The sequence below is a fragment of the Macaca nemestrina genome, chromosome 17 (assembly GCF_043159975.1).
Source record: "Macaca nemestrina isolate mMacNem1 chromosome 17, mMacNem.hap1, whole genome shotgun sequence".
NCBI classification, from domain to species: Eukaryota; Metazoa; Chordata; class Mammalia; order Primates; family Cercopithecidae; genus Macaca; species Macaca nemestrina.
In genome coordinates this window covers 14,525,262-14,542,053 of record NC_092141.1, presented here as the reverse complement: position 1 = coordinate 14,542,053, position 16,792 = coordinate 14,525,262, and the positions used below count along the sequence as shown (strand labels likewise).

Sequence of the window (16,792 nt, the reverse complement as noted above, 5' to 3'; positions counted from 1 at the left end):
GTCTCCCAAGCTTCTATGTGATGCTCTGTGGTTCAGGGACCACACTTTGAGAACTACTCCAGACTAATGGCTTTTAACCTTGTATATACATTAGAATCTCTTGGGGAGCTTCTTAAATATACCCATGTTAAGGCCTCTGCCCCTAGTGTTTCTAAATGTTATTGGTCTGAATTGTGTTCAGGCTTCAGAATTTTTTTTTTTCTTTTTTGAGACAGGGTCTCCCTCTATCACCCAGGCTGGAGATCAGTGGCACGATCACAGTTCTCTGCAGCCTTGACTTCCAGGGCTCGAGTGGGTGCCTCATCCTCTTAGGTAGCTGGGACCACAAGTGTGCCACCACACCCGGCTCGTTTCTGTATTTTTTGGAGAGATAGGGTTTTGTCATGTTGCCCAGGCGGGTCTTAAGCTCCTGGGCTCAAGCCATCCACCCACCTTGCCTCCCAAAGTGCTGGTATTACTTGCGTGAGCCACCGTGTCCAACCAGGCTTTGGAATCTCTTGAAGTTTCTTCAGGTCATTTGAATATTTGCCCAAGCTCGATGACCACTGCTCTAAACTGTGCCATCAGGTTAATAAGCAGATTTTGTGCCGGGCACAGTGGCTCACACCTGTAGTCCCAGCACTTTGGGAGGCTGAGGTGGGTGGATCACTTGAGGTCACGAGTTCAAGACCAGCCTGACCAACCCGGAGAAGCCCCATCTCTACTAAAAATACAAAAAATTAGCCAGGCATGGTGGCGCATGCCTGTAATCCCAGCTACTTGGGAGGTTGAGGCAGGAGAATCGCTTGACCCTGGGAGGCAGAGGTTGCAGTGAACGAAATCGTGCCATTGCACTCCAGCCTGGGCAATAAGAACTAGAAATTAACAGCAATGTTAATACAACACAACTAGAAATTAACAGCATTGATTTGCTTTCATTGTGCCTTTTAACAAGAGCAAAATTCCATCTCAAAAAAAATAAATAAATAAAAACTAGATTTTAGGTCCATTTTGTTGTCTTTCTGTAGAAAAAGCATAAAATTGATGAGATGGGGTGCAAAGTCAAGTCAACACTTCTATTTCACACACCTATGTCACTGAGTGGCCAATTTCTAGCTTTGAAGAAACTAGTCTCCACAGAATGCTAGCTTTTGAAAACCAAATCTTAAGTAAGGCTCGTTTTCTGACTGACGCACTTACACCCTGTTCTAGTTAAGTCAGGGATTTCTTTCCACTGCTTTCCCAAAACGCTAGACTAATTTTCAACTCCGTGCCTCTCCGAGGTATTTTCTTAGTGGGAGGCACAGTGTTTCCAAAAATGTCAGAAAACCAAGAGAACTGCCAGAGATGATTTGGGGTTGGGAGGTGGGCACCCATATTTTAGAGACCTAACCACGAATAACATTGAGTAAGTCATTCCTTCACCAAGTCCCATTTATTCTTCATGGCAAGATGCAAATCTCACTTATGTGCCAGTCTTGAACTGTAGAATCTTTGCCAGGAGCAGCGAGTGAGCCTAAGGTAAGGCTAGTGTGGCTTCAGTGATACTCTCTGGCTAGAAATGAACAGCATTGCTTTGCTGTCATTGTGCCTTTTAAAAATGATGATCTCTTGATGGCAAGACATCATGGTTTTTTCCTTAAAATATGTTTCCTTTTAAAGTTAAGTAAAATCAGAGTGTGAATCAAATGGTTAAAGTAGCAAATACTAATTGTACAGATGGTGTGCCAGGTCAAAAGTAAGCAGAAGGTAGTTTGAGACGGATTAAAGACACAGAAATGCTGCCGGGCGCGGTGGCTCAAGCCTGTAATCCCAGCACTTTGGGAGGCCGAGGCGGGCGGATCATGAGGTCAGGAGATCAAGACCGTCCTGGCGAACACGGTGAAACCCCGTCTCTATAAAAATACAAAAAAATTAGCCGGGTGTGGTGGCGGGCGCCTGTAGTCCCAGCTTCTAGGGAGGCTGAGGCAGGAGAATGGCTTGAACCCGGGAGGCGGCGGAACTTGCAGTGAGCCAGGATCGCGCCACTGCACTCCAGCCTGGGCGACAGAGTGAGACTCCGTCTCAAAAAAAAAAAAAAAAAAAAAGACACAGAAATGCTGCCTCATCTGAGTCCTTTCTGTCTCTGTCTTGCAGATAAGGATCTCCACCTAACAGAAGAACGCTCTGTAAAAGTGAGAAGAGAAGGCACCTATTATCAAAATCCACCCAGCAATAGGAGCTGTGCTCACATTGCACCTGTCGTGTGACATGTGGCTGCCCATGCACACGAACCTGTGGCACTGAAAGACTAGGGCAGGCAGTGGCTTCAGTATTCTTGGAATCCTGTGTCATGGACAGCACTTCCTGGGGGCTGCAGGGAAGCTCCACCGGGGCACATGAGCCCCTCTCACCTATCTTGTCTTCAGAGTCATTTATAAAAAAAAAAAAAAAATCCACCCTAAATGCTTGTGGATTAGTTGTATATTGGATTGCACCCTTTAAAATCTGAAAGATCAGCCAGCCCTCAGAATGACTGTGTGTGTGTGTGTGTGTGTGTGTGTGTGTGTAAGTGCGCATGCGCGCACGTGGGATTATTAAATAAAACATTGCTACCTTGTCTTTCTGAAATACTTAAGAAGACATAAAGGTACCCACATGTTGGCAAAATATATTTTATTTGTTCATACAAAGAAATAGTATGAATTACCAGAATTTCATTTGCCTAGAAACATCTTTCTCTGTGTAAAATTAATTTGTGTTATACATAGGACAAAATACTTGATTTAATTTTTTGTACATATTGGCTATCCTAACATCCAAGTTATCAAAGACATACTGCTAGAATTTGCACAGTATTTTAGATTACTGGGTTGAATGAGACTCAGTGATAAATTAATGTCACAAAAGTGAAAAACCATCTAACCACACCTTTTAAGTTTTATTGGCCATCCTCTTGACAAGCTGAAAAGAAAAGTCACATTAGCTTCTGTGTCAGCGTCTTAGATATGTACTGTTTCTAGTATACTGGAACCTTCCATTATCCTTTTTTACAAAAATATCCTGGCAGGATCTGAAACTGTTTCTCCAAATGTCTAAAATGTATCTGTCACTCAAAATGACCCCCAAAGAGAATCCTGGGAAGAAAACAATTTCTCCTCCTCCGTCATCCAATTAAGTATTTATTAAACAGTCACTACACTTAAAATACCTTTCCAGGTACCACCTACTAAGTTAACAGACTACTGTTCAAACACCGCAAAGAAAGCATGAACTAGATAGAAACAAGAAAAACCTCCCAATTTTTTTTTGGTTGAACTTTTTGTTTGTTTTTAAATGAGAAAAGAAACAAAACTGAGGAAAAAAAAAATAAAATATTCCAATGAATATCCGAGCTTTTCCTGTAAATTGGAGGAAGCCCAAAACACATGCCAGGACAAATTGCCGAAACAGAAAAGGGTGTTTGTCTTCTGGTAGCTAAAAAGTTAAGCTTGGTGGTCTTGCAGATTGCTAGAACAGGGAGAAATCTAAGGCTTACGTTACCTAACTTCCGCAGGAGGAAGATGACCGTCAGATGACGGGGTGCAAGCTCCGGCAGATGCTGCCACCAGATCTGTCAGGAACTTTAAGCCATCAGACCCTTATGAGGAGATGTACATGATGCTTGATTTGTCTTAGATAGAAAAACTTGCTGTATTCCATCCGTACTAATTATGGACATCTGTTGGAATTCAAGGATTTGACCCAGAATAGAATTTTGACTCACTTCAGTGTTCATGACTAAATGACCCTCCTTCTACCAGAAAATTTCCTGTTTCAGTTTTAAGGCAGGGAATAAAGAATGTAATAAAACATTGTCCAGCTTGGAAAGAGGGCGGGGCCCTGAAGGGGAGGGAAAAGCTCCTGCGTGTTTTCCTATGGCTTTGTTGCATACTCTTCTCTCAACTCTTCCGTAGTTCCACATCGACAGCCACATCAGACCATCCGAGTGGTCAGAAATTAGACAGGGCAAGACCAGGTAAAAGACTTGGATACTGCCTTTTACTTCAAGCCAAGTTATGCTGTAAACTGAAAAGAGGTGTTCTCAGTTTGATTTCAAATAAATGAAAAAATGCATGACCAATTAGCACCCTTTTGCAGGTGTTTTTCACACCCACTCATCAAGAAGGCAGAACCACACTATGATTCAGGTATTTCCCTAAGTGCAGGTCCCACATTACTTTCTGGAGACAGTGGAAAAGCTAAGAAATGGATATAGCATTGGAGAACAGGGAGAAACCTGACATGCGCAGATCCCCCATGAGCTTCCTCCAAAACAGAACCTACACAATGATGGTTTGGCTGCTAAGTGTAAGCTAGTTAGATGTAGGCTAAAACTTTTGGGCAAATACAAACCGGATTTTCAAGACATCACTTAAAGACCAGTGACATCTCTGATCAATTTCCAAAAATGAATTATCTTTTCCTCTTTTCATACAATGTTTCTTACACTATCAGGCAAGTGATCCCATACAACATACAGAAGTGTCCTTTGTAACTATCCCATCCCAACCATTTTGACGATATGTCTATCTTCCCACATATTCCTTGATGGAAGTATAACTGAAATCACAATCCTTTTACGGTAGAGGCATTCTGGTTTAAAAGGTTTAAAAAACTGAGGTTAAATTAAACATGTCATTATGTGATATTGCTATATGTTTAACCAACTGCCCCTGTATTACTATATGGCTACTCAATTGCCACTGTATTGCTATCTGGTTACCCAACTGTTATAAACCAACAGAGAGGCATGGGGAAAGCATTCTGCACATCAGTGACAGTGCTGCTAACCCTTCTGTCAAGACCTGGCTAAAACAAGGGACAGCTGTATGAGCATCAGGCTCAAGGGTTTACAAGCAACATGGGGCCAGCTTTCCCAACCTTCTTTTTTTTTTTTTTTTACAAGGGCCACTCTTCGTTCTTGCTGTTTGGCCACTGGCTACCACCCATATTATCACTCTGAGAGATCACTCTGAGATGAGCTAGGAATTCCAAAGACACATCAAGCTGAGGTGTCAGACTCCCTTCCTCGGCCAGGCTGCCTGTCCTTTTGAGGCCTTTGTCCTTTCTGCCTATTGAGGCTGTGAGCCTGCTGCCCAACACTGGCTGGCTCTGTACCTAGCAGCACCTTGGTAGACACTGATGCCGAGGGACACAGCTGACCCCTCTGAGTCTCGACACCCAGCACCCTTGGTTTGTGCCGGCGGCTCTGCTAGCCTACGGGATTCTTTGGTGTGTCAAAGCAGAACCGTCTGCCTGGGGAATGCGGCATGGTGTAGTTTCATGCAAATTAAAGGAGATCATCTTGATTTCTAAAGCAGCACCCAAGCATCTCACACATGTGACCTTCGAAAGAAGGGGCAACAATCTGCATACACTTCACACTGGTTAATGAACCAGGGAATGGGGCAGAGGAGGATACAGGGCCATCCTTTAAAAATCAAAAGCTGAAGTCAATGGACCCTAGCAATCTGACTCTAAAAGGATGTGGATAGCGGGCGCAGTGGCTCATGCCTGTAATCCCAGCACTTTGGGAGGCCAAGGCAGGCGGATCACCTGAGGTCGGGAGTTCGAGACCAGCCTGACCAACATGGAGAAACCCTGTCTCTACTAAAAATACAAAATTAGCCAGGTGTGGTGGTGCATGCCTGTAATCCCAACTATTTGGGAGGTTGAGACAGGAGAATTGCTTGAACCAGGAGGCGGAAGTTGTGGTTAGCCCACATTGAGCCATTGCACTCCAGCCTGGGCAACAAGAATAAGACTCCATCTCCAAAAAAAATAAAATAAAATAAAATAAAGGATGTGGATGTCCTTGTAAAGGGAGTGAGAGATTCCTCCATGTACTGAATGGAGGTGGGGACAGAACCCTAGCCCTGTGGCTTTCGGGCTACATCATTGGACCTACATCTGCAAGGAGGCTGTGACATGAGGTCTGCCCTTCAGAATACAGCCCTGTTGAGGCAGCTCAGCGTTCCTAGGAGGTACACAGGCAGGAAGAGACAGGGAAGCTGGAATGGGAGACCCAAGACAAGACAAGGAGGCAGCAACTGGAGAACTCAGACGGTGACTGAAGGCTGAATACCCGTAACAACAAAAATCTCAAGTTGTGCTTTTCTTTGTTTTAAATATAACAGGTAGGGGAGAAGAAAGAAATGGAAGCACCATCAATTGTGAGGAAGAGAACAAAATTTTAGAGTTAAACACTTTGGAATGTTAACAGATTATGAAGCTAACTCTCTCAAGAGTGTGGCTAGGCAGCTTAGTGAATTAATTGCTTATGAATTAAAAATAAATTATTATAAAATAGATTTCTGTACATTTTACATACATATAATCTCTGTCAATAGATAAGCCACGTGGGTAAGGTACACAGCCCTGGTCTGTTCAATCCCAGCCAAAGTCGTGCCCGGTCATCTGGTAGAACTTGAGGTTGAAAGGCCGGTAGAACTCGCGCAGCCTGTGCACCACCTCGCGGTCGATCTCAGGGTGGGTCCTGCCCTTGGTCTTGCCCAGGCAGTGGGGCCGGCTGCTGCCCTCCGCCTTTTTCAGGCAGGGGAAGCCCTTGGTCTTGTTGAAGTAGAAGTGCTTGTCCGTGATGATCCGCTTGAGGCCCAGGAAGTCCTGCACGCGGCCCAGCTCGCCGGCCGGGTCGCTGATGAGCCGCTCGCCGCTCACGAAGAGCATCTGGCGGATGGGGAAGTGGCGCAGCCAATGCTCCAGGTGCTTGGCGTAGATGCCGATCTGGATGGCGCTCCACGACGTGTCGATGAGGCCCGTCGTCCTGTTTTTGAACGTCAAGCTCTCGAAGGTGGGGATGTCGGGCCGCTTGGACAGCGTCTGTGTGTAGTCCGAGATGGCCCTGGTCACCGGGTCCCGCACCACCACGATGAGCTTGGTGTCCTTGGACATGGCCGAGATGCGCGCGGGCGCCTCCCGCGTGACGAAGTAACTGGGCGTCTTCTCCATGGTGATCTGCCCGTCCAGGGTTCTGGGCATCAGGTCCCTGAGAAAAGCAAGCAAACAAACCGGGGTCAGAAGGTGACTCCTCTCTGGCCACACGTCTTAAGGTCACCACTTCTAATCCCAGCTCCCTCTTATTTCTGGAAGCAGTGGTAGAAACATGTAAAAATGCAAGTGGAACTTTAGAGATGAAAGGTACATTAGCATCCCACCTGGTGTGGAGGGCAGGTACCATCTACCGGAAACATGAAGGCCCCTTCACCAAGGTTGAAAGAGCAAGCTACCTGTTTCTCTAAAATCCTCTTGTGGGTATAACCTTCCCTTATTTTCGCAGCTTTCAGATTGCCCCCAAGCATCTCGTGCCAAAATACAAAAGCCTTCGGCCTCTGGTAAGTGCCTTTCCTAAAAATATAGCACCCAGGATTCCCAGAGATTTCACTGTCCATGAGTCCTGCCGCTAGTCCGCCTTCCCACACTTGCCAAACCCAGGCAAATGTGCCGTGGACACCAGAAGGAAAACATCCCTTGGGTCCAGCCCAGTTGTTCCAGCTTTGTCACAGTGACTGCTGACAAAGCCTTTACTCCGCAAAGCAACAAAGCACACAGCAGTCAAAAAATTCGGTGACATCAGGTAAGTAAACTGATACATGCCACGAGAAAATTCCCAAGACACAATTCTAGAAACCTCCAAAAATACTTTAGAGGGGGTACTATGCTCACGGCCTGGGTGACGGGATCAATGGTACCCCAAATATCAGCATCACGCAATATACCCACTTAACAAATACCTGCATATGTATCCCCTGAATCTAAAACAAAAGTTGAAATTATAAAACAACAACAACAACAACAACAAAAACGCGCTGGGCACAGTGGCTTACGCCATTAATCCCAGCACTTTGGGAGGGGGAGGCCGGCAGATCACCTGAGGTCAGGAGACCGAGACCAGCCTGGACAAAATGGCAAAACCCCGTTTCTACTAAAAACTAAAAATAAATTATCCGGGCGTGGTGGTGCATGTCTGTAATCCCAGCTACTTGGGAGGCTGAGCAGAAGAATTGCTGGAACCAGGGAAGCGGAGGTTGCAGTGCGTCGAGATGGTGCTATTGCATTCCCGCCTGGGCAACAAGAGCGAAACTCCGTCTCAAAAAAAGAAAAAAGAAAAAAAGGCTGGGCACGGCGGCTCACGCCTGCAATCCCAACACTTTGGGAGGCCGAGATGGGCGGATCACGAGGTCAAGAGATCGAGACCATCTTGCCTCACACGATGAAACCCCATCTCTACTAAAAAAGCAAAAAAATTAGCCAGGCGTGGTGGCGGGCGCCTGTAGTCCCAGGCTAAGGCAGGAGAACTGCGTGAACCTGGGAGGCGTGAACCTGGGAGGCGTGAACCTGGGAGGCGGAGCTTGCAGTGAACTGAAATGGCGCCACTGCACTCCAGCCTGGGTGACAGAGTGAGACTCCCTCTCAGAAAAAAAAAAAAAAAAAAAAAAAGAAACAAATTAAATGAGCTTAGATCCAGCAATCCCATTTCTGGATATATATATATACAAAGGAATTGAAATTGGTATGTCAAAGAAATATCTGCATTTCCCTGTTCGTTTTATAATAGCATTATTCAAAATTGACAAGATATGGAAGCCACTTAAGTATCTATCAACGGAGAATAGATTTTTTAAGTGTAGTATATATGCACAATGAAATATTATACAACCTTTAAAAAGAAGGAAATTCTGTCATTTGCAATAACATGAATGCAACTGTAAGACATTATGTTAAGTGAAATAAATCAGCACAGAAAGACAATACTGTGTTATCTCATTTATATGTAGAATCTAAAAAGCTAGTCTCACAGAAAGAGAGTAAAAATGTGGTTACCAGCGGCTGGTTGGGGGATTAAAGGGAAGATGATGAAAGACAAGATGTTGATCAAGGGGTTCTAAGTTTCAGTTAGACTGGAGAAATAAGTTGTAGTGATCTATTTCACTGCACAGTGACCACAGTTAATAATAATGTATTGTGTATTTCAAAACTTCTACAAAAACAGATTTTCAAGTTTACCACACACAAAAAATGATAAGTTGGTGAGGTGATGGATATGTTGATTTGCTTGATTGAATCTTTCTTTTTTTTTTTGAGACGGAGTCTCGCTCTGTCACCCAGGCTAGAGTGCAGTGGCATTGTCTCGGCTCACTGCAACCTCTGTCTCTCAGGTTCAAGCAATTCTCCTGCCTCAATCTCCTGAGTAGCTGGGACTACAGGCGCCCACAACCACGCCCAGCTAATTATTGTATTTTTAGTAGAGACGGGGTTTCACCATGTTGGCCAGGATGGTCTCGATCTCCTGACCTTGTGATCTACCTGCCTCGGCCTCCCAAAGTGCTGGGATTAAAGGTGTGAGCCACTGCTCTTGGCCATTGATTAAACCTTTCTGGAATGTAAACGTAGATCAAAATATCATCTTGTACCCCCAAAATATGCACAATTATTTATTACAAATAATTTTTTAAAAAAAGGAAAAAAATTAAATGAAAGTCATAAAGCTGACTCAGTTTAGCTTAAATTAGCTCCTTAAATTAGTTAAGGAATTTGGGCTCTAAAGTCAGACTGCCTAGGTTTAAATCCTGACTCTACCACTTATAAGTTATGTCACTTTGAATAAGTTATTTAACTTTTCTGGGCTTCTTTTTCTCGTCCACAAAAATGGAGCTACCAATACGTATTCATGGAAGTTTAATGAGGATTAAACAATTAATCATTATAATATGATTAGAACACACCTGACATATGGAATATACTTGACAAATATCAGCCACTACTACTGTCATTATTATTATCGTTATTAAGTTGCTCAATACACAGTTTATGGCATGTGATAGAACCAAAATTCAGCATATGTGAATAAGTGCTAGCGTGTATGCATCAAAAGGAGGTGTGTAATCTAAGTGGATACTAAGCTTTGGCCACAGATCTACAATCAGGCAAGTTATTATTTACAAGTCGGATCATTTATTGTGTGCCTGCGATTATTCTAGATATCACGTTAGCGGCTATATCATCTATTAGCTATCTACTATGGAATAGAGATTTCTGATTGATTCCTGCCTAGGCACAGGAATTAAAGGGGAAAAAAAAAGACAATTTCCACATTATTTTTGACCAAATATTTACCTCTCAGTAAGGCATTCTAAGCTTCAAGCCATCTTAATCCACAGAGACCACAATTGCCCTGTCTAGCACTGATAGGGAAACAACAGAAACTTTATCACAGGAGACAGAAAAGGCAATTCTCTAGAGGGCAGGCACTCCTTCTTCCGGACTGCCAACAGGGAGTTTGAAGAAGGGTGCTTTTCCCTTAAGGAAGATTGCGCAGCAGCACTGCAGTCAGCCTTGGTTTAAGCTAAAGCTGGATTGACCCACTTTGCCCATTAACCACTTAAATTAATGTAGCAGTGTCATCAGCCTAATGTGGTTGAGGATTAGAGAGAGTCTCGGCTCGCAACTTATTTTGCATTTGACCAAAAAGCAGGTCAAGTCAGATAAAGCCCAACTTCTTCTTCCTCTGTGTTAAACCATCTGCAACTAGACAGTTTACAAGAGGTTAATATTCAGAATCAAAGCATTATCACCACGATTGAAGGAATATACCAAACCCCAGGGTTCTTCAGGGCCGTTGCAGAGAAGGGGGTTTAGGGGCATACTCGGTGTCAGTCTGACCTAGCATGGGCTTGGAAGTCAGGCCACCAAGTTTGACTCTCAGCACCTCCATTTACTAAGGTGTGTGACCCTGGGGGATATATCACTTAATCTGTTCATGCTGCAGTTTTCTCATCTGAATTTAAAAAAAAAAAAAAAAAAAAAAAAAAAAGATGATGTTTGCCTCCCAGGGCTCTTGAAAGAACTGCAAAGTTAGCTTTGTACCCAGCTTGGTACCTAGTAGGCTGTTAGAAAAATGTTATCAATTATCTTCTGTTGACAGGATCTTGGAAAGGATGTAAGGAAGCAAGGTTTTTGCGCAGGGGACTTGTCACTCATTCAGTTCTACCCCACAGTGGGGCAATGAGGGAGGTTTGGCTCCTGGAAGAGGCTAAGTGCAGGAATGCTGGATTCTGCTTTCAGCCTGCCTGGGGTCCACAACCTTCCCTGAACTCTGCAGCTGGAATTTCCTCACTGGCCCTAAAGAAGGGTTTGTCAGTAGCTGAACAGAATGCTAAATTGGCAATTGTGTATAAGAAACCACATAATAAAGCTAGTAAAAAGGAAATGAGAGATCAACCATAAATAAAGATTCCCTGAGCTGTGGGCAGATTTACTGTGCTCGACCGCCTGCTGGTCCCCTCAACCATATAAGAGCCCCTCTCCCCAGGACGGTCTGGTGTTTGTCTACATGTGTCAGAAAGCACTCAAGGAGCCTCAGAATTTATTTTGATTATTGTGAAAATAACCGAGCCAGGGGAACTACTGCTGTGACAGAGACTTCTAAGCCCTTGTCCAGTGGAGGCTCTGGGGCTGCGCTCCCCTCAGCATACCTGGGTGCAGACAAGCAGTGGCTGAGAAGTGAGATCCACAACAGAATTTATCATTTTGGCAAATGCCTCCTGAGCCCTCTCCAAAGGCTTCCTGGGACACATCTGTAGTAGGCGCTGGGCTCAGACCCTGGCATCTCCCAGCATGCCCCTGTGGATCCATCTGTTACAGAAAAAAATTACTCAGCCGGGCTCGGTGGCTCACGCCTGGAATCCCAGCACTTTAGGAGGCCGAGGTCCACTTGAGGTCAGGAGTTCGAGACCAGCCTGGCCAACATGGTGAAACCCCATCTCTCCTAAAAATACAAAATGAGCTGAGCATGGTGGCACACATGCCTGTAATCCTGGCTACTCGGGAGGCTGAGACAGGAGAATCTCTTGAGCCTGGGAGGCGGAGGTTGCAGTGAGCTGAGATTGCGCCACGGCACTCCAGCCTGGGCAACAGGGCGAGACTCTGTCTCAAAAGAAAAAAAAAGAAAAAATTAGTCAATCACGCTTGTTAAATCACAGTAGCAAAGACTTTATTCAGGACCATCGTGATAGGTATAGAGACCCACTGCAATGGAGTCTTGCAGTGACGGGGAGACAGACTGGCCTCAACTCAGAACACAGCATGGGCAAGCGGGGTTTATAACCAAGGATCAGGGTGGAGTCAGTGGGTAGAAAATTACTACGAGGTGCCATGAGGGATAAGGGAAATTCTGGCTAAACCGATCTAATGGGACTCTCTCTGAAGACAGGCCAAAGTGACCAGACATCACCTGGGGGCTGGTGGAGGCTGAGGAACCTGATAAGATATCAAGGGTGAGGAGTTAATGCTAAAATGACTTATCAGGGGCCTTTGCTAAGACTGGGTTTTACAAGGAAGTGCACAGGAGGTTCTGGGAGAAGGTTCAGGAGGCAGACTGAAGTTTGGTCAAGCAAAGAACCTTTGTCACACCAAGTGAGAAGCATGGCAGGCCTGAGAAGTGTGTGAACGGCTCCTGGCACAGACCCATCCAGGCAAGTCCCTCTTTGCCCCTTTGGCTGCTCTTCTTCCGCCACCCTCACCCCGCCACCACGCAGTCCTGGAGTCAAGTTCTTTCCATTCACTAACTGGGCACACCTTCCTCTTCCTCCGCCCCTCCTCTAGGCACGCTTTCCTGCCCTCACTCTCAGAAACCTCTCTGATCTCAACAGTGGCACAGAGAAGAAAGGATGAGGATGTGGCCGAGGGTGAGACCCCCTCACATGGAATCTGCGTGCCCATCCCAGCAACCTCAGCAGCCTGTCCAGCCCCAGGCTGGCCCCCACAGTGAGCATATGATGCAGGTTAATTGAGTCACTCATTATGAAAGCCAGTTTCTCAAAGGGATAGTCAGAGCTCATAATTATATAGCGCGAACTTTCACCTGCTTTATCACCTACTTTAGCGCCTTTGTGGTAGTTACTGTAATCTCCAATTCAAATGAAGACACTGAGTCTAAAGGAGAGAGGGTGACTCGCTTGGAGATGGGTCACCAGCTGCGGGTCAGAGAGTTGGGATGTGTAGTCAGCTCTCCTGATGGGCCTCCTTCCATTCATGATGATCCTCTCTCTTTAACACACCTTTGCTTCTTCTTAATATGATTTAGAACATGTAGAGCTACACACCTGTCCTCTCTTTAAATAGATTTCTGTATTTTTTTCTTTCATTCATAGATTAGTAGCCTAATCGGTATTTCAGTGCTCATCAGATCACTGCCGATCATAACTGTTCAAACAGGCCTCCAATTTCGAAACAATAAGGTTCTTTGGTTTACATGTTCCCATTGTTAACTGCCTTCTATGGGGCCTGGAAAATGACCAATCATTGCAACAGCACCTCCTCTCCAGCAACGCTGCCTTACCTCTTCTTCCCCTCTTTACCGCGTGGGCAGGAACGGATAGCTTTTTGAAAAGCACATAAATCTGGCACATATCACTAATAGACGTTTGTGAGGCCGATGGGGCTAGACAGCATCTCCAGTCCAAAGCTAAGGAAGACACAATGCTCACAGCCCACAACAGTAGTCCTTGGGACGAGCCTAGGAGATACTATCCAGATATGTGTGCCCACATGAACACAGGGTGACAGAACCCAAGAAAGATCCTACTTCTTCAATTAAACCTAAGGGCAAAGCAGGCTCGTCACCCCATTAAGGTTTGGGGATGACAAGCACAGTGAACTTCCAGGACCACCAGTGGCCTCAAAAAACTGGGCCATAGTGCATGATTCTGAGAACCAGGAGGATTTGGAGTATTTCAGGCTTTCAATTTGTTTAAGGATATTTCAAGAAAGGTATTAAGCCAGGCTGGGTGTGGTGGCTCACGCCTGTAATCCCAGCACTATGGGAGGCCGAGGCAGCTAGATCACCTGAGGTCAGGAGTTTGAGACCAGACTGGCCAACATGGTGAAACCTCGTCTCTAGTAAAAATACAAAAATTAGCCAGGCGTAGCGGCTCCCACCTGTAATCCCAGCTACTTGGGAGGCTGAGGCAGGAGAATCACTTGAACCTGAGAGGTGGAGGTTGCAGTGAGCCGAGATGGTGCCATTGCACTCCAGCCTGGGCAACAAGAGCAAAACCGCGTCTCAACAAACAAACAAAAACAAAGAAAGGTATATAGGCCGGGCGCGGTGGCTCACGCCTGTAATCTCAGCACTTTGGGAGGCCAAGATGGTTGGATCACAAGGTCAGGAGATCGAGACCATCCTGGCCAACATGGTGAAACCCCATCTCTACTAAAATAAAAAAATTAGCCGGGCATGGTGGCGTGCACCTGTAGTCCCAGTTACTCAGGAGGCTGAGGCAGGGGAAATCATTTGAACCCGAGAGGTGGAGGTTGCAGTGAGGTGAGATTGCACCACTGCACTCCAGCCTGGTGACAGAACAAGACTCTGTCTCAAAAAAAAAAAAAAAAAAAAAGGTATATGCCACCTCTGTGTCACTCAGTTTCATCCTAGTTGCATTTTATTTTATTTTATTTTTTATTTTTATTTTTATTTTTTGAGACGGAGTCTTGCTCTGTCACCCAGGCTGGAGTGCAGTGGCCAGATCTCAGCTCACTGCAAGCTCCGCCTCCCGGGTTCACGCCATTCTCTTGCTTCATGTTAGCCAGGATGGTCTCGATCTCCTGACCTCGCGATCCGCCCGTCTCAGCCTCCCAAAGTGCTGGAATTACAGGCTTGAGCCACGGTGCCCGGCCCTTAGTTGCATTTTAAATCATGCAGGGTGCTTTCAACCAGCATTAAATGTCTGGTCCCTCCCCACACCCATTGAATCAGGCCCTGGATGGGTGGGGCTTCAACATGGGATTATTTTAGATGATTCTAATGTGCAACCAGGACTGGAAACCATTATGCTGTGGTATCTGTGGGCCTGGAACTTGTCATGATCTAGTCATTTATTCTGCTGATATTCATGTGCGCCTAAGTGGAGGTACTATGTGGGTATAGAGGTCCACCACTGTGGGGAAAAAAGTGAGAAAACAACATTGTCAGCAGAACTGAAACTTGTTCAGCTAATCCAAGACTAGCTATTTGAGTCAAGGCTAGAGGAGTGAGGGTCACACGCTCAGATGCCTGTAGACCACCTCCCAGGGCCAGTGAGGGCTTGTGTCCTGATGGTCTACAAACTGCAGAGAAAAGAAAAGCATTCCAATCAGGCAGGCCAAGTGCGATGGCTCACGCCTGTAATCCCAGCACTGTGGGAGGCTGAGGCGGGCAGATCACCTGAGGCCAGGGGTTCGAGACTAGCCTGGCCAACATGACAAAACCCCATTTCTACTAAAAATACAAAAAAAAAAAAAAAAATTAGCCAGGCATGGTGGTGGGCTCCTGTATTCCCAGCTACTCAGGAGGTTGAGGCAGGAGAATCACTTGAACCTAGGAGACGGAGGTTGCAGTGAGCTGAAATCGTGCTACTGCACTCCAGCCTGGGTGATGGAGCGAGACTCCATCTAAAAAAAAAAAAAAAAATCCAATCAGCCTAAGATACTTGTTGCCCCTAAACACACACTCACACCCCTCTGAGAGTTGGTTACCCAATAGGAATCAGGCTACCAGTAAAACAAAACAAATGAAAGGAAACTAGAAGAAAGATAAGTCCACGTCTACTGGTGTGATAAAGAAAAGCTAACAGAGGTATCTAATTCTTTCATCATCAAAAGTTAAATAATATTACACTAAGCAGAAGAAAGACAGGTAAAGAATAATACTAGTATTAAATTGTCTAATTTATGCTTGTATAAGAGTTTGTGGCTGCAAATTAAACTCCGTGCTCTTTTAGAGTGTGTAAGTGCACTCTGCCTCTCGCCGTGGGACGCCTCAAGCAGCCTCAGGACTCAACAGAGTCCCCACCAGCAAGAAAGCCCTCACCAGATGTGTCCCTGAAATCTTGGTCTTGTCAGCCTCCAGAACTGTAAGAAATAAATTCCTTTCTTTATATAAAAAAGGAAAGAAAGAAAGGACAGAAGGAAGGAAAAGGAAAGGAAGGCACTAAGTTCTCCTTTAAAAGAAAAAAATTCCATGAAAGTAAGATGAATTCATGGCATAAATTCTCGTTTTCCTTTTTCCCAATCTTGAGGCAGGATGCTCAGAATCACGTTTGAGGATTTAGAATATCCATCCGCAGTGGGAGATAGCCTCTGCTCCTTGCCTTTCCTCTCCAGAATAGAGAGGTCAGCCGAGAAGATGAGCCGACTTCCTGTCAAATCAGTTTCCCACTGGGGAACGGCGGTCCCAGGGCTTTGGAGAAACACGAGACTTTACCACTAAAGCATCCCAGCTTTTGCTGGGGCTCTTAAATACTGCAGCTAGAAATGGACTATTAAAAACCAACCTTGAAGGCTAAAGGCGTAGGAAATTAAAATGAACCAGAGTGGTTCTAAAAAGCCCTGTAATTCTGATGTTACCCAGTACCAAATGTTGCCCTAATTTCTTCTTCTGCTTCTTCCTTTCCTCGGGTGATATCCCTCCTCCTATAGCCCAGCAATTGAAGTTACTGTTTGAACTGGTAAATTACACAACAATAAAAAAAGAAGATTATTGAAATGGGCGTAACCTAACTCACAACAGGCAAACAGATGCCTGGAAATTTATGTAAAACAGATGATGGAAGTTAATGTGCTTCAGAGAGGAGAGCAAGCTGCAGCCCACATTGAGTGGGGGTAGGCCCAGTTTTCCAAACCAATTGAGGAAAACTGGGAAGAGCAAAGGAAACCTTCACCCCACCCACTTCTCCTGGCCCGTTAGGAAAATGACTTCCTTGTTTAGTTGCAGAAATACCCCATGTTTTCTGAATTC

The 16,792-nt window shown here is 45.3% G+C and overlaps 1 protein-coding gene across 1 annotated transcript in view; it reads right to left on the bottom strand.

Annotated features, from left to right (window-relative positions):
* Nucleotides 1-4,882: 4,882 nt before the first annotated feature.
* The window catches only part of LOC105473527 (heparan sulfate glucosamine 3-O-sulfotransferase 3B1), a 46,764-nt gene continuing 34,854 nt past the window's right edge, over nucleotides 4,883-16,792 (bottom strand). Inside the window, exon 2 of the mRNA XM_011727343.2 lies at nucleotides 4,883-7,006. Coding sequence (XP_011725645.2) covers nucleotides 6,388-7,006 — 619 coding nt within the window. The 3' untranslated portion in view covers nucleotides 4,883-6,387. The remainder of the gene's footprint in view (nucleotides 7,007-16,792) is intronic.